The sequence below is a fragment of the Saccopteryx leptura genome, chromosome 13, assembly GCF_036850995.1.
Source record: "Saccopteryx leptura isolate mSacLep1 chromosome 13, mSacLep1_pri_phased_curated, whole genome shotgun sequence".
NCBI classification, from domain to species: domain Eukaryota; kingdom Metazoa; phylum Chordata; class Mammalia; order Chiroptera; family Emballonuridae; genus Saccopteryx; species Saccopteryx leptura.
In genome coordinates, this window is record NC_089515.1 from 13,556,666 (window position 1) to 13,578,562 (window position 21,897).

At 40.4% G+C, this 21,897-nt stretch overlaps 1 protein-coding gene across 2 annotated transcripts in view; it reads right to left on the reverse strand.

Annotated features, from left to right (window-relative positions):
• The window catches only part of ATRNL1 (attractin like 1), a 548,672-nt gene that overhangs the window by 412,887 nt on the left and 113,888 nt on the right, over positions 1-21,897 (reverse strand). For both annotated transcript variants that reach the window (XM_066355686.1, XM_066355687.1), the window contains exons 16-18: positions 20,175-20,388; positions 17,880-18,068; positions 7,859-8,077 (exon numbers count right to left, since the gene is read on the reverse strand). In XM_066355686.1, the coding sequence (XP_066211783.1) occupies positions 7,859-8,077; positions 17,880-18,068; positions 20,175-20,388 (622 nt within the window). The remainder of the gene's footprint in view (positions 1-7,858; positions 8,078-17,879; positions 18,069-20,174; positions 20,389-21,897) is intronic.

The following is a 21,897-nucleotide window of genomic DNA, read 5'->3' on the forward strand; positions in this document are numbered from 1 at the left end:
AATAAATAAGGAGCAGAGGAAATGTCATGAGAAATATGGGGGGGGGGGGAATAAAAGACATAAATTCCATTATATAAATAATAATATTAACTGTAAATGTATGAACCGGTCAGGGCACATACAGAAACAGATTGATGTTCCTGTCTTTTTCTCTCTTTCCTTTCCTCTCTCTGTGCTAAAATTAATCAATAAAAAAATTTTAAAAGAACAAAAAATTAATTAAATTAAAAAATGTGAGTGGATGAAATAGTCAACAGGCAGCAACTGGATAAAAAACAAAGATCTATGTACTATCTACAGGAGACACACCTCAAGATAAAGATGGTTAAAAATGAATGACTGGAAAGTATATCATTCAAACAGCAACCAAGAGAATGTTAGAGGGGCATTACAAATATCAGATAAATAAACTTTAAAAAAGATGCAGTATCTCTCAAATTCCAACAGACTTTTCTATAGGAACAGATAAGCAGATCCTAAAATTCATATTAAATCACAAACTAGCCAAAACAATCTGGAAAAAGAAAAGCAAAACTGAAGGATGGACTTGTCCTAATTTCAAAACATACTCTAAAGATACAGTCATCAAGCTAGGTGACACTGGAACATGAATAGACAGACATACAGGTAATTGGAACAGAATTTGATCCAGAAATAATCCCATGTATCGATGGTCAGTTGATTTTCAACAAGGGTGCCAAGGTCGTTAAATGAGAAATATTAATAGTCTTTTCAGCAAGTGGTGCTGGAATAACTTGATATCCACATGCAAAGAATGAATTTGGACCCAAACATTACACCATATATAACAAAAAACTAAATGTGGTTCAAAGACCTAAGGTAAGAACTAAGTTATTAAAATGTTACAAGAAACTATAGATGTAGATCTTCATTAGTTTGTATTAAGTAACAGTTTCTTAATCTGACTGAAAAGCATAACCAACCAAAACAAAAAAAGACACATTAGACATCCTCAAAAAAAACCAAAAAACTTTTGTGCCTCAAAGAACAACATCAGGAAAATGAAGAAACAATCCACAGAATAGGAGAAAATATTTGAGATCATACCCCTGATAAGGGTCTAGCATCCAGAATTTATAAATAACTCTAATAATTCTATAATTTAAAAAAATTTAAACGAACAAAGTATTCAAATAGACATTTTCCAAAGAAGATGTATGAATGGCTAATTAAGCACATAAAGAAGTTTCATTAGTCATAAGGGAAAAGAAATTTAAAACCACAATTAGCTACCACCTCTTAAAGACTAGGAAGGTAATAATCAAAATGACGGACATTACCCAGTGTTGGTGTGGATAGAGTAATGAGAACCCTCAGATACTGCTGGTGGTAATTGTAAAATGGTGCAATAGCTCTGGAAAATCTTCTGGCAATTCCCCAAAACATTAAATATAGATTTATCATGTGACTAAAAAGTCCACTCCCAGTTACATACCAAAAGTACAAATAAATAAAACATGTCCACATAAAAACTTACAAAAAAGCTCATAGCCGTATTATTCACAACAACAGAACAAAAGTAGAAATAAGCCAAGGATCCGTCAACTGATGGACATACAAACATGTGTTATGCGACTGAATGTTATTCCACCACAAAAATAAGTAAAGGCCTGATATATGCTGTAATACTGATGAACCTTAAAAACATTTGCTAAGAGAAAGCAGCCAGATACAAAAGAAAACGTAAGATTGCATTTTGATGAAATGTCCTGAACAGACAAGTCCACAAAGAAACAATGTAAATTAGTGGGTTCTGGTGCTGGGGGCAGGAAGAACAGGTAGTGACTCTTAAAGGATAAGGGATTTTGTTTGAGGGATATTAAAATATTCTGGAACCATATGATGATGATAGTTGCGCACCTACTGATTCCATTAAGAACCACTGAATGATGTACTTTAAAATGGTGGATTTTACGCCCTATGAGTCATGTCAATGAACAAACGAACAAAATAGAATTAGATGAGCTGCAAACACTTTGCACAAATTCTAGGCACTTCTGTAAATCCAATATTCCTAATGGTATGTAATCCTTGCTCTCACCAAAAAAATGGAGTTCTTCCTACCCTCTGAACATGGTCTGTCATCAAGACGTGCTCAGAACAGTAGCAGTAAGTGATGGTATAGAAATTCTGACTTAGAGCTCAAGAGGTAGACATACTCTGCCCTCTCCTTCTTGGAATTCTATTCTAAGAATACCATGCATAGAAGCCCTGTCTCTACTCCTGGAGGATGACAGGCAAATACAGCAGAGAACGTTAATTTTCAGCTGAGGACCCCTCCATCAACCAGTCAGCTCTCACACCATCAGACAAGTGAGTGAAACACCTGAGACCATTCACAACCAGTCAAACTGCCAGATAACCTCAGTCACGTGAGAAAAACCAGAAGAAACTAGGAGAACTACCTGGCAGAATTCAGCAAAACTAGATGACGCAGAATCACAAACAAAACTGCGTTTATACAGGGAGCTTGGGTGCTATGTTAAATACAGTGTGTCCGTAAAGTCATGGTGCACTTTTGACCGGTCACAGGAAAGCAACAAAAGACGATAGAAATATGAAATCTTCACTAAATAAAAGGAAAACTCTCCCAGATTCATACCTATTCAGTGCAGTTCGATGTGGGCTCATGCACAGGTTTTTTAGGGCTCCTTAGGTAGCTATCCCGTATAGCCTCTACAGACTCGTCACTGACTGATGGCCTACCAGAACGGGGTTTCTCCACCAAACTGCCGGTTTCCTTCAACTGCTTATCCCACCCAGTAATGTTATTCCTATGTGGTGGCGCTTTGTTATAAACGTGCCGATATTCACGTTGCACTTTGGTCATGGATTCTAATTTAGCGAGCCACAGAACACACTGAATTTTCCTCTGTACCATCCACATCTCGACTGGCATGGCCGCGGGCTGCTCCGCTGTCTACATGGTGTTACGTCATCATCTGCGCGTGCGCACATGCTGCCACATCATCCTACAGAAACTGGGAGGGTTTTCCTTTTATTTGGTGCAGAGTTCACATTTCTATTGTCTTTTGTTGCTTTCCTGTGACTGGTCAAAAGTGCACATGACTTTACGAACACACTGTAGTAATACGTAATTGAAACACAGATTTAAGTGAAAATTGGAAACATCTAAAGAAAGAATTAATGAATTGAAATATAGATCTAAGGAGATGCAGACAATAAAAACTTCTTTCATATATATGAAAGCTATGATCGTTTAATGCCACAATTGAAAAACGGTACTTAAGTTAAAGTTCATCAAGCTAAAGAAATAATGCAGCAGAAAGAAATTCAGATAGGAAAAAATTAAGACCACAGGAAATGGTCAATATATGGGTAAACAAAAAAGATTGTTTTTCTTATTTCTTTATATGAAAATCATTTAAAGCAAAAATAACCACGGTTAATAACATACATAAAAGTAAAATATATGGCAATAACTATACAAAGGACAGGGGGGAAAAGCAAGTAGAATTATACCATTGTAATATTCTTACCTTATACATGAAGTATTATAACATTGATTCAAGGTAGACTGTTTTAAGATAAAGGTGACTATTACAATCACTACAGCAGTCACTAAAAAAAACACAAAAGAAGTACAGCTAAAAATCCAATGAAAATGATCTAAACATGGGCTTAAAGAACACTCAATTGATAAAAAAAAAAAAAAAGGCAAAAGGAGGCACGAACAAACAGGAAAAAATAAAGAAAAAATTTAAAGCAAATACCATCATGGTATGTCTTAAACTCAATAAATACCAAGTTAAATTTTCATTAACTCAACACTCTAATAAAGGACAGAGATCGTCAAACAAGATTTTAAAAACAAACAAGAAAACAAGACCTAGTTGCTGTTTCCAAGAGATTAACTGTCAATAAAAACACATGGATAGAAGGCTTCCCTTCTGCCCAGGAAGGATTAACCCTTCAGATATTTGTCCTCTTACAGCAAATAACAAGACAGCTAAAGCATATGAAGCCCCTACCTACTTTCAAATCTAACAGGCAGCTCAGGTAGAGCCTGCCTAAGAGAAGGACCTAGTATGAGTGCCCTGCCTGCCGCCTCGAAGCAGTGGATTGGATGCAGCCCAGGGAGGAAAACCCAAACTAAGGCCAGAGATTCATTCAGCTGCTGAAACAAAGATCCAAGTTCAGGGAGGCCATGAATTTGGGAGGCTAGGAAGCTAGAATGTGTGGAACAAAATACTACAGAAGGGAGTTGCACACAGCAATCTGCAAAGGGGATTAAACCTTTGAATAATGAGTTGAACACAATGTGAAACTTCCATGAAGCTGGAAAAAGAACCACCAGGAAACAGTAAGTCAGACAATGCCAGGACCTCCCATTGAACTGGGAATAGCGTGTATTCCCACTAATCAAAGTGGAGAGACCTCATAATACAAAGAGCAGTGTATAGAGACCACAAAAAGGCACTGTCTTAGTGGAAACCACTTCGTTCTGGACGTAGGGTTGCTATGTAAAGGTCCTAACAAACCTTAAAGAACAACTTTTGAAATTGATCAGACAGACCCCGTGTAACAGAACTGCATGCCAGCATAAAGTATATCACACTAAAAGAAATACAACAAACTTGAATAATAAACTGCAAAACTCAGTGTCCGGGATACCATACAAAATAATCAAACTGGAAATTTTGATCCATAATTAGTAAAAAAATATATATCAATAGAAACAGACAAAGAAGTGGCCCAGAAGAATGAGCAAAGAAGGATTTTTAAAACAGTTATTAAAAGAACTATCTATATACTCAAGAATACAGAGAAAGAGAGAAATTGAACTATATAGAATGACTAAGATACAATTTCTAAAAATGAACAATAAAATATGCAATATGATAAATTCAGTGGGAAAAGAATAGTCTTTTCAATAAATGGTGTGGAGGACATCTAGATACAATTACAAAAGAATTAGGTCCCTTTCTCATAACACATATATAAAAAGTAACTCAAAACAGATTAAAGACCTAAATGTAAGAGCTAAAACTGTTAAACTCCTAAAAGAAAAGATAGGCATAAATCTTTGGAATCTTACGTTATTCATGTTTCACAGAAATGTCACCAATAGCACAAGAAACAATTAAAAAAAAGGATAAAATCAAAATTAAAAATGTTTGTGATTCAAAAGACACTATCAAAAAAATGAAAAAGGCAACCCCCAGAATGAGAGAAAAGATCTGCTAGTCAATTTTTGACACGGGGCTTATATTCAGAATATATAAAGAACTCCTCCAGTTTAATAGTAAAAAGACAAGTACCCCAATTTAATAATGGGCAAAGAATCTGATAGACATTTGTCCAAAAAAAGAAAAAGAAATGGCCAACGCACATTAAAAAAATGTTCAGCATCATTAGCCAACAAGAAATTGCCGATGCCTGACCAGGCGGTGGCATAGTGGGTAGAGTGTCGGACTGGGATGCAGAGGACCCAGGTCCAAGACCCCAAGGTCGCCAGCTTGAGCGCGGGCTCATCTGGTTTGAGCAAAGCTCACCAACTTGGACCCAAGGTTGTTGGCTCGAGCAAGGGGTTACTTGGTCTGCTGTAGCCCCATTGTCAAGGCACATATGAGAAAGCAGTCAATGAACAACTAAGGTGTCGCAACAAAAAACTAATGATTGATGCTTCTCATCTCTCTCCGTTCCTGTCTGTCCTTATCTATCCCTCTCTCTGACTCTCTCTGTCTCTGTAAAAAAAAAAAAGAAATTGCAAATCAAAACCACAATGCAATACAACCTCACACCCATCAGGATGAGTATAATCAAAATATGTGAAATGACCAGTGTTTGGCAAAGGGGTGGAGTAATTGAACCTTGTGCCCTGCTGGTGGGAATGGAAGACAATGAAGCTGCTTTGGAACAGTCTGGTTGTTCCTCAAAAGGTTAGACATAGTTTCTTTTGACCCAGATATTTCATTCCCAAAGTAATGAAAATATGTCTACACATAACTTATACATGGATGCGCATAAAGGCATTATTCAAAAAGCCAAAAACTGGAAACATCCAAATGTCCATCAAGTGGTGGACGGATAAACAGAATGTAGTACACTCTTATAATGGAATAGTATTTGGTAAAAAAGTAAAGTACTGAGACACGCTACAACATAAATAAACCTTGAAAATATTATGCACAGTGAAAAACAGCCAGTCACAAAAGACTACAATTATATGATTCAGTTTATATAAAATATCTAGAACAGGCAAATCCAGATATAAAGACCAGTGGCTGCCTGGGGCCTACAGGGTAAGTGGGGGTTTGATGTGCAGTGACTGTTACTAATTATCAGGTTTCTTTTGGGGATAAAAATGTTTTAAAATTGATTTAGTAATGGTTGCATAATTCTGTGAATAAAAACCACTGAGTTATATACTTTGAATGGGTAGATAGTCTTATGTGTCAATGAGGTCATGGAATAGTACTCAGTTATTTAATCGAATGCTAATGGATTGCTCCTGAGTGTGTCAGGGACCTGTACGTATCATACAATGACGAGTCACTCTGATGATTAGGTATGTTCCATGGCACAGCTGCGTTTAAAAAAGGGAGATCATCCTGGATGGACCCAATCAGATAATCCCTTACAAGGAACTGGAGTCTACTTGAAGAAGGAGATTAAAAGTATGAGAGAACCCATTTGAGTTTCTGAGACTCTACATTGCTAGCTGGAGATAAAGGGGGACATGTGGGGGAGAATGTGAGCACTCCTTAGAACATGAAGTGGTCACTGGCTAACAGCCAACTGGAAGACAGGCACCTCAGTCCTACAGCCACAAGGAACTGAATTCCACCAACATTATCAATAAGCTTGGAAGCAGGTTCTTCTCCAGAGCTTCCAAACAGAAGCCTGACCAACACCTTGATTTCAGCCTTTAAGACCCGAAGCAGAGAAGCCAGCCAGGCCAATCCCCAATATTGGACATACGAAGCTGTGAGCTATGAATGAGTATTGTTTAAGCCTCTAAATTTACGATAATTTTTTATGCTGCAACAGAAAACTAATACACTCTCAAAAAAAAAAAGTGGTAAGAGAAAAAACAAACAGGTATAGTACCAGCTACAAAATCAAAGTAGAAAGTGGTATGCTATAATGTCTCTGAAGAGTAAAAGGATTTGTGATCATGCTCCATTAAACCTTCATCTGTTTTTCAAAGTTTGTTAATAGGTGAAAATGTTTAAAAATGTTATGTCCTTTTGATGAATTTGCAAACTTTTAAAGTGATACTCTTCAGCTACCTTCAAGTTTCACCCACTAATTTCAACATTCTTAAGTGGATTATTCTTACAGTACTTATTCCTGTAGGGTTCAAACAGTGATATTTTTTTTATTTCCCTCATCCTTCTATATTTATTATTTAAATTTTTTTCTGTAACAAGTATTTGTCCATTTATTATGTCTTCAACCCTTTAAATCAGTATAGAGTCATGGATATGAATGTTGTACTTTGGGTATTACAGAGAAAATCCCCAAACTCAGTATGAAGGTTGACTGGATCCACAGAGTCACCTTTGAATTCTGAGACATTATAATACTAAGATAGAAAATAAGCCAATATTATTTCCTCTTAACTAACATGAAACCAAATCTAATAATTTTATGCAATGTATCTGGTTAGCTTATTTAATGATTCTGAACAGAATACAATGTATATAAGAGATAGGTATAAGGAACAATATTATTTTAAGCCTCATCGTCTTTGTTATTTTTTTTCTAAATCTTCATTATAAGAAAGGAAAAATATATTCTTGTTTTCTGAAATTGTTTGAAAAAAATAATGATTGAAAAACTGTAATTGCTTTCATCACATTTTTCTTACCTGGACACTGGATAAAGGACCACTCATAGTTCTTCTCTTTAGGACAAAGACCCGAGTCAAGAACCATCTCATTACTGTGCGTCCCTACAAGCTTCATTGGTCCTCGGGAGGACCCTTCAATGCAGTGTCCTCTCCCTGTGTTGCTGGGATCATTGCACCAGCCACACCCGGGCTGCTCCAAACACTGTCCACAGGTTCTCAATCCGGAACAATTCTGAGCTGCACGACAGGGACAGTAACACACATGTTACATGACTTTATATGCAAATGGAATGGTAAGCTAATAGAGAAATAAATGTGATCTGGGGAAAAAAAAAGACTATAAAAGATCATCGATAGTTTATGTAAACATTTTTTTGTAATAATGCCCAAGAGAGCAACTACTTAAAGCAAAGAGAACGTTCATCATGAACAAAGAGGAGATGCAGGGACCGACTTGAGGATTAAAAATGGGGGGTGGCTATGACATAGAGAAAAATGAGTTCAGAACTTAGACTCCTGAACTTGGCCAGTATTAGGACCTTCGGGGAGCTTAGCTGGGGGGAGGGGGGTCCAGTGTACATTTCCCATTGGCTGCGATATAGAGCTTAGCCGGGGGGTCCAGTGCACATTTCCCTTTTAGCTGCTCTTGTTGTGTCTAGTGAAGGACTTGAAGGAAAAACTGTGTTCAGGGTAAGTGATGCCTGCCCAGCCCCTGCGATGACGGAGCCACGTAAGGAATGCCTCTCAGGACCATGCTCTTTCCAAGGGTCCAAGATACTAATATTTGGCTATCCTGTGATTACTAACCTCAACCCCACCCAGAGAGCCACGCTGAATGGGAACGTGCTCTGCCTTAGCCAGGTAACTAGCAGCTCAGACTGTCTCTAACTTACAGGACTTCAGAATATCACTCACTCCAAGACTCACTCACTGAAGCTCAATCTTTTCTGTTTAATTGATGTGTAACCTGTGACCCTCAACAAAGCCCGTCGATACTGTGATGCCTGTTGCAAGGATGAACATGTTATAGGCCGCCATCATATTTATATTAGTTCCTATGCAATGATTTAAAATGTCAATTCAGAGTATCCTGTACTGGGTGGAGACTTTCTTTAATTACGTTCACTGATATTTTGCTAGAACAGGCACACTTTGTCTTAGGAATTGTGTATCCATGGAAGATGGTGACACAGAGACAAGGCACCATGAACAATGTCTTCTAGTCACATTTTTCCCAAAGGAAAAAAAAAAAGGTAGATTTCTGGCAGACTCAATTTCATTGTTGTGGTAATAACATCATTGCCACTCAGTATTTTAATATTATTAAGAACAAAAATGTCCCCCAGACTGCTGCAAACGATGGTACAGCATCTTGGTGAACATCAGGAATTCAATATACAGAATTGGGCAGGGATAATAGAATATTGGATTAAAGAATTCATCAGTTACAACATGATTTGCTGTTATGAATTTTTTGCATGCTCAGCATTTTAGAGATGGATGTAAGAAGGTGGAAAATGAGCACCATCTCCTATATTTCTTTAATAAGAAATTTACAAAGGAAGAATATGCTTTGAGTCATTAAACACAAGTGACTAATGTTAACCCTGTAGAAAATTCATTCTTTAGCGTTTAACGCTGACTCAAACACTGACAGACCCTAATGGTTTCTCTTTTTCTTACAGAAAACAATAACAGGCACGCTTCCTAAGTTATGGATAGTACAGAGACTTATGTATGAGCTATAAGTAATTAGGGTGGCGGTCATTTTTTTCTTTTTGTTGATTCTTTTTATTTTTCTATGGAATTTATTGGGGTGACATTGGTTATTAAAATTCACACAGGTTTCAAGTGTACGATTCTGTATTACGTCATCTGTCTATTGCATTGTGCTCACCACCTGCAGTCAAGTCTCCCTCCATCACCATGCGCCTCTCCCTACCCTCGTCCATGGCCTCCCATCCCTCTTTTCCTTCTGCAATCCCCATACTGCTGTCTGCAGTCATTTTTATTTTGTTTTATTCTATTTTTGGCTTTTCACAAGATTAAGTTGTAAAATATTTACTATGGTCTTTGAAATATATAAGATTTTGAAAAAGCAATCTGCAAGAAATTGTGTCATCAAATGCTTATTGAAGATTTCTGGTTTCCCGTCCAGACGGCTAGAAGCTTAGAAGTCACCACTCCATCCTAACAAAAAGTAAAAAAGCAACACAAACTGAAAAATCAGTAAGTCTTCTTAGAGCTATCACAGAAGTGGGGTCACAGGGCAAACCACTACTCCCAAAATTAGAGAGACACACAAGTGGATACCGAATGACGCAATTTTAACCTCTGCGGGAACCAGGGCCAGAGTAAATGCTGAGCTGTACCTGATGAATGGCTGGCGGCTCACTGTGGACAACTCTGAAAGTTAAAATCTCCAGGGGACACAGCCTTAGGAGGAACCCCACACTTTTGTGAGCTTTATCTTCAGGAGCTCTACCCACACCCTTACGGTGAATATCAAAGAAAAGTCCCTTGGGCTCCAAGCAGTGGGGAGAGGAAAGGAACCATTTTAAAATATGCCAGAGCATTCTGTTCTTCTTACCAAACCCTGGAGAAACTATTTAACAGAGCCTACCTGACCTAATTAAAGAGAAATAGCCTATGGTGGGGAACAAGAAATATACAACAGGCCCTGGCCAGTTGGCTCAGCGGTAGAGCGTCGGCCTGGCATGCAGGGGACCCGGGTTTGATTCCCGGCCAGGGCACATAGGAGAAGCGCCCATTTGCTTCTCCACCCCCCCCCCCTCCTTCCTCTCTGTCTCTCTCTTCCCCTCCCGCAGCCGAGGCTCCATTGGAGCAAACATGGCCCGGGCGCTGGGGATGGCTCCTTGGCCCCTGCCCCAGGCTCTGGCTCTGGTCGCATCAGAGCGACGCCCCGGAGGGGCAGAGCATCGCCCCCTGGTGGGCAGAGTGTCGCCCCTGGTGGGCGTGCCGGGTGGATCCCGGTTGGGTGCATGCGGGAGTCTGTCTGACTGTCTCTCCCCGTTTCCAGCTTCAGAAAAATACAAAAAAAAAAAGAAATATACAACATCTAGCTCCCTCTAGCCATTCTATACCACCTAAGGAGGAGGAGGGGCCTAAAATGCACTAATTAATTTCACAGTATATGGCACAGGCTTACCATAAAGATTGAGATCTAATCACAAAACTATAAAATACTCCCCCCCCCACACACCTGACTACTACATTACTAAAGGCCTATTTACAGCAGTTTCTTTTACCCATATATCACATCTGCTATCAAAAAAGAATTATAAGACATACCAAAAGGCAAAAAAACACATATTCAAGAGACTGAACAAGCATCAGACCAGGCATGACAGGGATGCTGAAATTACCAGACCGGGAATTTAAAACAACTATGATTAATAGGCTATGGGCTCTAATGCATAAAGTCGACAGCATGAAAGAACAGATGGATAATGTAAGCAAAACTACGCACTAGGAAATCTAGATGATCTTGGGTTTGGTGATGTTTTTAGTTATGATATGAAAGGCGCAATCCATGAAAGAAAGAATCAATAAACTAAACTTTGTTAAAATTTACATTTTTCTTCTCTACAAAATACACTGTTACAGAAATAAAAAGGCAAAATACAAACTGAAAGGAAACATTTGAAAAAAGACACATCTGATAAAAGACTGGTATTCAAAATACATGAAAGAACACTTAAAACTCAATATAAGAAAACACACAAACCAATTTGAAAAATAGGCAACGAGACAGTCACCAAAAAAAGATACACAGACGGCAAGGATGGAAGTAGCTTCGCAGTATATGTCATTAGGGAACTGGAAGCTGAAACAACAATGATACCCATATACACCTGTCAGAATGGTCAAAATCAGAACTCGGACACCACCAAATGCTGACGAGCAGGTGGAACTTGAAGCAATAGGAATTCTCAATCTTTGTTAGTGGGATGCAAAATACAGCAAGTCTGGCGATTTCTACAAAACTAAACACACTCTACCACAGTGTCCACAATCACACTCCTTGATATTACTCAGATGAAGTGAAACATTAGTGTCCACACAAAAATCTGCAGAGATGTTTACAGCAGGCTTATTCATAATTGTCTAAACTTGGAAGAAACCAAGATGTCCTCCAGTAGGCGAATGGCTCAACTGTGATATATCCAGATAAAAGAATATTATTCAGCTCTAAAATAAATAAGCTATCAAGCCATGAACAGACATGGGAAAAAACGTAAGTACATATTACTAAGAGAAAGAAGCCAATCTGAAAAGGCTACATGCTGTATGATTCCAACTACTTGATGTTCTGGAAAAGGCAAAATTACGGAACTTGTATAAAAAAATATTAGTGATAGCCAGGAATTAAGAGGAAGGGAGAGATGAACAGGCAAAGCACTAAGGATTTTTAGGGAAGCGACTACTGCATAGGCCAGTGGTTGTCAAAGTGTGCGCCGGGGCGCACTGGTGCACCAGAAGATTTCCAGGTGCGCCCTACGGTCCAAGAGAAATATGTTCCTGTTGGGGACCAAGGAACCAACAGGATTTTTGGAGTTTAGATTTTGGGGGGACAGAGGTGTGGGGAATTGGCTGTAAGCTGACAGTCTGCCCAACCCCTCACCTCACTTGCCTAACTGGGTTGCAAAGGCTGTTAAGCTGTGGTGCTGGATTGTTTACACTGCCCCCCCACCCCATATTCCCTGGCAAGACTGGAGGCAAGGTTCTTCTATCTTTTGTTTGGTGTAAAGTTAAGATGATATGTATGGTGGGGGTTTTCAGCACTCAACACAAGAGTAAAAAGAGAGGAATTCTTCAATGTATTGACGAGGAAATGAGAGTTTGCCTTTCAAATATATGCCCAAATATTGAAGAAATCGCTAGGACACACTGGGCTCATGTTTTTTATAAACACAAGAATGAAAAAACTTAACACATTCGTGCCGGGACTTGCCGAATTTACTAAATTTTACTAAGAATGCATCTATATATATATAAAAAGATAACTTTTTGTCATTTTTAAAATTTTTTAACCCCTTTTTTTTACGAATTCTAAAAAGCATAACTCAAAAAATGTAACATAAAAATGTTTTTTAATGTCAGAATAAATGTAATTTTGTCGTATTTATTTCGTTTAATTACCATAAAAGCATGCTTGGACTTTATATTTTTTCTTTAATATCTGACTTAATTATTATAACATATTTCTTAGAAATTTGTATATAGTGCACCTACAATTATTTGTAGGATTTTAAATGCGCCCAACTTCAAAAAGTTTGAGAACCACTGACAGAGGCGCTGGCCGGTTGGCTCAGTGGTAGAGTGTCGGCCTGGCGTGTGGGAGTCCTGGGCTCAATTCCCTATCAGGTCAAGAGAAGCATCCATCTGCTTCTCCTTCTCTCTCTCCCTCTCTTCTTTCTCTTTCTCTCTCTCTCTCTTCCCCTCCTGCAGCATGGCTCAAAAAGTTCAGCAAGTTGGCCCCAGGCACCGAGGATGGCTCCACAGCTCTGCCTCAGCTGCTAAAACAGCTATTACCAAGCAATGGAACAGCAGCCCCAGATGGGCAGAGCATCACCTAGTAGGGGGCTTGCTGGGTGGATCCTAGTTGGGGCACACATGGGAGTCTGTCTCTGCCTCCCTGCCTCTCAATTAATAAAAAAGAAAAAAACCCTACTGCATCTAGTAATTCTATTATGATGGGCACGTGCCATTATACATTCGTCAGAGCTCACAGAATGTACCCCACCTAGAGTTCACCTTAACATAAACTAGTCTTTGGGCAATAATGATGTATCGATAAAGGCAAACCAGTTGTAACAAATGTACCACTCTAGTGTGGGAGGTTAATGGGGGGAACTTGTGGGAGGGCAGAGGATATATGAGAAATCTCAGAACCTTCCTCCCATATTTCTGTGAAACTAACAGTGCTCTAAAAGATAAACCTTAATCAATTTAAACAAATGATTACTTTTCTTATCTCCCTAGAAAACAGTGTTTAAACTGACCATGTTCATAAACCTGCAAAATATTGAAAGATATAGAGATTTGTGATACAATGTTCTCATGTTTCTTGTTATTCCATTTTCACTATATCAATGTGATTGCATTTTTATTTGCACTTTTGTATAGTAACAACCAAGTCTTCTATTATTGCTTTAAATGAGCCCCTTGGATTTCATTTTCACAAATAAAATATCCAATGACTTAAAATATATTAATTATTAATAATGCCAGTTGTTAACAAAGCTTTCTTTGAAACATTAAGCAAAATTTGTCTTACAATATATTTCTCTTCTTCAATTTGTGAAAACTGAAGCATTACTATCACAATATGATAACAGGAAAATACTAAAGCATATTACAAAGACCATATCTATTTCTCACTTGCATTGTAAAATTTGCTTCAAGTTCCATTTACTAGTAAACCTCAAATGAGGCAAAATATAATGCCCACTTCCCCACTTCCCCACAAGGATGCACAGGGCACAGAATTTTAAAGGCTATGGAAATAAATATTAGCAAAGAGATGGAAAGGACAAGTGAAGTTAAGAAATATTGTGGTATATTCCAACAACTAATTACTCCTTATTACCATCTACTCTTTTCAGATATATTAAATAGGAGAAGAAATAATCTAAGACATTAAAGAGCAGTTTTAACAGGAGAAAAAACTATTCTTCAGGTTGAAAAACAATGAAAATTACTTTTTTTTGAAATTTGTATCAACTACTGAAAAACTGAATTTAAACAAACTGCAAAATTCCAAATGCCAAACATAAAAAAAAAATCTTAAAAGCACTTAAAAAAATGTTCCACAAAGAGCTGAAAACTAAATTAGCATACAAATCTCCTTCACATCAAATGCTAGAAGCTCTAAGGAGAGAATTATTTAGAAATCCACGCTCCAGCCACTTTATTATTCAAGTGAACGTGAAAAAAGCACTTCCACACATGCAAAAAATAAATAAAGCACATGTTTACCAGCCGAAAATATATTCAACAAAGAATTACTGAAGACTTTCCTCCAAAAGATGAGCAGATAAGAAAGAAGGAAAGAAATACAAGGAAGATGTGTAAGCAAGGAAGGCAATTTAGAGCTAACAATAATTTTTAGAAACTTCTTAAGAGGCCCTGGCCAGTTGGCTCAGCGATAGAGTGTCGGCCTGGCGTGCGGGGGACCCGGGTTCGATTCCCGGTCAGGGAACAGAGGAGAAGCGCCCATTTGCTTCTCCACCCCCCACCCTCCCTCCTTCCTCTCTGTCTCTCTCTTCCCCTCCCGCAGCCAAGGCTCCATTGGAGCAAGGATGGCCTGGGCTCTGGGGATGGCTCTTTGGCCTCTGCCCCAGGCCCTAGAGTGGCTCTGGTCGCGGCAGAGCAACGCCCCGGAGGGGCAGGGCATCGCCCCCTAGTGGGCAGAGCTTCACCCCTGGTGGGCGTGCCGGGTGGATCCCGGTTGGGTGCATGCGGGAGTCTGTCTGACTGTCTCTCCCCGTTTCCAGCTTCAGAAAAATACAAAAAAAAAAAGAAAAAAAAATAGAAACTTCTTAAGAGTGCAAGAGCTTGGGTGCTTTTCAAGCTCCCTTTTCCCTACCTTTAAGCCTTTTTATTATAAAACATAACACCTACCGAAAACATATACAAAGAAGTGCATAAATTATAATACAGCATCATTTGTACGTTAGAATACAATAAAGAATTATTGTAAACAAACGCTTTGTCCCTGCATCCAGCCCACAAGTGCGACTGTGCTTCCCCGTACGTACCCTTTTCCTAACCAGCACCCCCAATCTTACAGCAGTATGCTCCGACACTCAGAAGAATAACTTTGTGCTTTACTCTATAGTTTTACTACCTCCATATTCACTCCTAAAAAATATAACACAGCTTCAACGTCAACTACTTTTGAACTTCCTGTAAACAGTCATACAGTATGAAGTCTTTTGTGTCTGGCTTTCTTCACTGAGCATTAATTAGTGTTTCACAAACATCAGTGTTTGTGGAGAGACAAACACGGCTATTGAGACAAGAGAGGTTGAGCATTGTCTCGGCTCGCAAGTCTCCAGCCCTGGTACTCAAGTCTCCCCAGAAGTCGGCTGCTAGTAATGAGATGTTTTCTGTGCTAGCAAGACTGTTTTATGCCTGTAACCAGCTCATTGTCACACACTGGGTCAGATACATCAGTGTTCCTTATCAAACTTCCTAAGAAACAGGAGACACAGGGAGCTCAGCCTGTAATACGCTCAGCCTTGCTCAGCCCAGAGACACCCCTCCTTGATGCCAAGAGCCTGGGAGAAGAGTGTACACGACAGCCACAGCCTGTAAGCTCTGGCCCGCAGTCTTCAGGCCACAGTGGTGCCAGTAAGAAACAAATGTGGGTTTGGCTGGACCCCTGGGGTAAAGGACATCCTCCTTGAGAGGGATCAAAACCCCAGTGGATCTCCACCTGCCTTGTCATTAGCCAATGGCCACCTCTGAATGAGGTCGCCCATCCAACCAGGAAGAGCTGATAACTGGGTGACCATGTTGTCTGAGGGCCACTAGATCTCAGGGCAAAGCCTCCCAACAGTAGATTCACCACCAAAAAGGATCTTAACCATATGAAGCTGCTCTTCTTCGAACGTGGTTCTTCCTCTTGGAGGAAAACAGGAGAGCTCAGAAGAATAAAAGGAGGAATTAATGGGTAGACAATGCATGTTCCTGCCAGGACAGTTACATGTCACCACAGTCACGTTGCCAGGGGCTGCCCCTGCAGAAGGAAGCCAATGGGCCATAAGAAAGTCTGGAAGGTTCTTAAGAAAGGGCTAGGAATGAGCTGTTACAGCCCACACTGCTGGGAAACTGCACATGGCAACTTTGAGCAGGATGCCGCTGTTAGTGAGACGCTGAGATTCTAAAGTCTCCCAAGCAAAGGTAGCATACCTGGTTTCCAGTTCCTACAAGGCCACCAAGGAGTGGTATGCAATTCCCTTGGCAGTGACATCCTGGGGCAACTTGTCTTTGCAAGAAACGGCACTCTCATAACCACACAGGACCAGCACCGCAGAAGCAGTCTGTGCCTCCTCATCCTACAGTGCTGATTACACATGACGCCACCAACGGCACAACCGCAGCAAGTCCAGAACCACCCCGCTGACCTGACTCACCACCGACACCAAGACAGCGTGTCCTGCCTCGACAGCTGATGTGCCGCCGTTGAGACGATCCTCTCGCCCAAAAGTGCTTAAGCTGAATCTAACGATTAAAAAGGCTTAACTTGAATCTAATCCTGAGGAAACTATTAGTGACATCCTATTGTGAAACTTACAAAACAACTGGTGTAGAGTCTCAGAAAAATATCACAGGCGACTAAGGAAGAGACCGTATGGCACCTGGAGTAGATTAAAGGTCACTAGAAGACACATCCAAGCAATCTGTACTTCTCTGTGTAAGCTCCACTGTGACACGTTATTCTGTCTGCAGGACACACGCAGAATTAGGGGAGGACAAGCGGGACAAAATGTGAATACGTAGGGTAAGACAGTGGTCCCCAACCTTTTTTGGGCCACGGACCGGTTTAATGTCAGAAAATATTTTCACGGACCGGCCTTTAGGGTGGGATGGATAAATGTATCACGTGACCGAGACAAGCATCAAGAATGAGTCTTAGACGGATGTAGCAGAGGGAATCTGGTCATTTTTTAAAAATAAAACATCGTTCGGACTTAAATATAAATAAAACAGAAATAATGTTAAGTTATTTATTCTTTCTTTGCGGACCGGTACCAAATGGCCCATGGACCGGTACCTGTCCGCGGCCCGGGGGTGTTGGGGACCACTGGGGTAAGACCCCTAGCGGAGTTCACAATGATGGTATAATATAAATCGGGAGCTTATGGCATGAATAGGTTTTTAAATGGGCAGCGACACTATTTTTTTCTCACTTTTTAAAACCTCTTCAACTGTTTTTCACCCCTCTGGCCACCACAGGAAAGTGACCTATGCCACCGTCATCGGAAAAGTCACTCCGGTGAATACTCACGGGAGCAGGTGGCCGTCTGCCACTCCAGACACTGCCCGTAGGGGAACGAGATGATATAGGCGTTGGAGTCGACACAGCGCTTGGTGCTGCTGCACCACATGCACTCCATGCCGTTGCTGGTGCAGTTGGAACAAGACGTCCTCAGGGAGCACGGCTTCTTGCATGGCCTGGCGTTTTGATTGGGACTGACTGCAATGAATCAACAAATACGTTTTACTTCTAAATGCATTTGAACACAAGCAAATAGGGTTTCGTGTGTGTTTGCCTGTTTAGGGAATAATCCAATCAAGCCGAGTGTGGATTAAAAATTAAAGCAAAAATAACATGATAAAGTTAAAAATGAAGAGGAGTCTGACTACGCAATGGTGCAGTGGATAGAGCATCAGACTGGGATGCAGAGGACGCAGGTCTGAAACCCCGAGGTTGCCAGCTTGAGCACAGGGTCACTGGCTTGAGCAAGGGATCACTCTCTCTCCTGTAGCCTGACACTCAAGGCACATATGAGAAAGCAATCAATGAACAAAAAGGGAGCCACAACGGAGAACTGATGCTTCTCATCTCTCTCCCTTCCTGTCTGTCCCTATCTGTCCCCCTCTCTGTCTTTCTGTCACACACAAAAGAAATGAAGATGAAAACACATTATAATATACAGAGGATGTATTATAGAATTGTACACTTGAAATCTATATAATTTTTATTAACCAATGTCACCCCCATGAATTCTTTAAAATTTTTTAAATGAAGACGACATGCCATTACTTCCCAAAGTGCATTAGCAAATTTAAAATTTACAATTTCTGGCAATTTTTAATCCTTTACAAAGTACATAAAGGTATGTAGTTTAAAAACCAAAGTACATAAAGGTATATAGTTTAAAAACTATAAATATAAATGTAACACATGACCTAGTTTTTCTATTTCTTGGCTAAATATTGTGTACACTATGTATTTTCCTAGCCATGATTACATAAATATTCCACACCTTATGAAAGCAGATGTCCTCACAGTGAATATGTTGCTTATATCAACAATAAAATAAAATAATTTACTATCAAATCTTTACGTAAGATATTTATTATGCCCATTAGAATGACTACTGTTTTTTTAAATGTCGACAGGGATGTGGAGAAAGCAGAACCCTCATACTTCGTTGCGGGGAATGTGAACTGCTGTAGCATCCATGGTGAACAGTATGACAGTGACTCACAAACTAAGCATAGAATCACCATACGATATAGCCATTCCACTTCCAGCTGAAGACGTGCAGCAGGAACTGGGACAGAGACCCGTTCATCTACACTCATAGCTAGCATCATCCCTCACAACAGCCAATAGGTAGAAGCATCTCAAGGGAAGAATGAATAACAAAACGTGAAATATACATACAATGGATAATTATCCAGGCTTAAAAAGAAATGAAATTCTGGCACATGCTACAATGTGCATGAACTTGGAAGACATTATGCTAGGGGAAATAAGCCTTCACAAAAGGACATACACCTTATGATTCCACGTATGAGGTCCCTAGGGTGGTCAAACTCAGAGACAGAAAGTAGAAGGCGGTTGTTGGGGGGGGGGGGGGGGAACTTCCTGTTTCATGGGTAAGGAGTTTCAGTTTGGAAAGATAGAAAGTTCTGGACATAGATGGGATTGCAGATGCACAAGGGAATGCGCTTAATTAACATCACTGAGCTCTACACTAAAAAATGGTTTAAAAAGTCACTATATCTCAAAAAAACTGGAAAAAATGTGGTTAAATTGTAAATTTTGTTCTATATATTTTACAACAAAAAACAACAATATTTTTAAAAAAAGGAACTCAATATTTTTTTCTCACGTCACTTAGTAGAAATCCGTTTAACAATATGCATAACAAAAATGTGTCTTTTTACCATAGATACGTAAGATTAAAGTGATTCTAAATTAATTGTTAGTCTTAAAGATAAATCTTTCTTCCAAAGACTATTATTATAAAAGACATTAACAAATTAAGAACAGATTCTTAGTATACATTAAATAACTGAAACCATATATTCGTAATCTCACTATTTCAACCCAAACAATAAAGACTGTCTAAAACAATAAAATGTATGATTTTCACAAGTCCATGCTAAGGTCGCTAATAATACTTAGTGGAGAATGTGGGCATGTTTTTAAAACATGAATGGGGATCAGCATCATATAAAGATGGCAACAGTTACTACAGGCCCACAAGCGATCACCTCCTGGAAGGGATGGCAGAAGGAGGGGTTGGAACCACGTTTTAAAGAAATCCTAGTCTACTGGACTACTTACCAACAGGTTTCTCGCAGACAAGGCCATCTGCCATAGAGGTACAAGGGTTAGCCTTCAAGCCTGCCACTGCAGCCCTCTCCAGATACGCACAGAACCCAGAATCATTCGGCTCACCAGGGAGCCACTGCAGCGTTGTGTTGGTGAATGGAGACATGTCTTCCCATCCCCAGTAGGATATATTGATCTTGCGCAAGCCTACCCACGGTGACACCTTCTGTGAACAGCAGCGAGAGGGCATTAAAAACGTTAGATGCAAAAATACTATGTCACAGTCCTTAGCAAATAGTACATCATCATTAAAAATTACCCTTGATAATATACAGAACCGCCTCTCTAATGACTTCTCCTACCAAGGGTAAGCGACACTTACAGCACATTCTGGAGAAGGCTGTAGACTAGAACACTATTTTTAACTCTACTTTGGGTTCAGCTACATGATTGGGGTTACTTAGCCCTTGAGAACCTAAATTTCTCTTCTATTAAAAAGGGGATAGAAACACCTGACTTATGAAGCCAGACCATTGAAGAACTTAACATTCCTGCTGCTGTTACTGCTGCTGCTGCTGCTGCTGCTGCGACCACTACAACCTCCACCCCAGTCTAATCAGTTGTGGAGGTAAGGACAGTTACTGTCAACCTCCTGGCAGGCCGTGTGCTGGGCTCCATGAGGAGGCTGCTTGGCTGGGCTGGCCTCCTGTCTAGGTCAGTGCAGACTAAGCCCAGAACCTTGGTCCAAAGGGGCGTGCCTGACATGTGGAGGACACGCCTGAAACCTTGCTCTGTGGGGGCCAGCCTTGTTCAAGGGTCCAGTGGGCAGACTTGGTGAGTGGGTCCACAGAGTGGGCCTTGAGCTTGAATCCTGGAGGACCAGCCTGACTCCTGGGCCCACACGTATGGCCCTGGTCCTGAGTTAGCAGGGGTTCCAGCCAGGCAGGCCGGGCCCCGAGTCGATGGGGAAAGGCCTGCCACCCGAGTCCAAGAAGGTGAGCCTGGTACCTGGGCTCGTAGGGGCAGACTGAAGGTTGGGTCCACAGCAGAGAAACTGAAGCCTAAGGATGCTGGAGTGGACCCGGTCCTGGACCCACAGGGACAGCCAGGTGTTGGGGTCTACTGTGGAGGACAGGACCCTAGGTCAGCAGGAGCCTAGGGCCACCGGGGCCAGTCTAGCACTGGGGCACGTCTGGTGCCCGTGTCCATGGGACCAGCCAAGCACCAGCACTAGGGGAGCCTAAACCTGTTGTTCATGACTAAGGCAGGTGCTCACTCCACTTTTCTCTCCCTGCTGAGTGTAGTTCTCACGAGTTTCACTGCCCTCCACAGCTGTGGGCGAAGGATGAGGCAGGTAAGGTGAAACTGTCTTTTCTACTCTCTTCAATGAGTCTTTTCGTATTTCTGTGTCTCTCCCTGATGCTGTAATCTTTCACCTCGATTCCTTACTCTTGTTAAGGTATTTTTGTACATAGATGGCTGTTCAAACCAATGTTTCTGTGAAGGGATGAATGATGAAAACTCCCATTCTATCATCTTCCTAACACCATCCTTAAACACTTCTACCTCAATATACACGATAATACATCTATATATTTTCTTTTTTTTTTTTTTTTTTTTTTTTTGTATTTTTCTGAAGTTGGAAACGGGGAGGCAGTCAGACAGACTCCCGCATGTGCCCTACCAGGATCCACCCGGCATGCCCACCAGGGGGCGATGCTCTGCCCATCTGGGG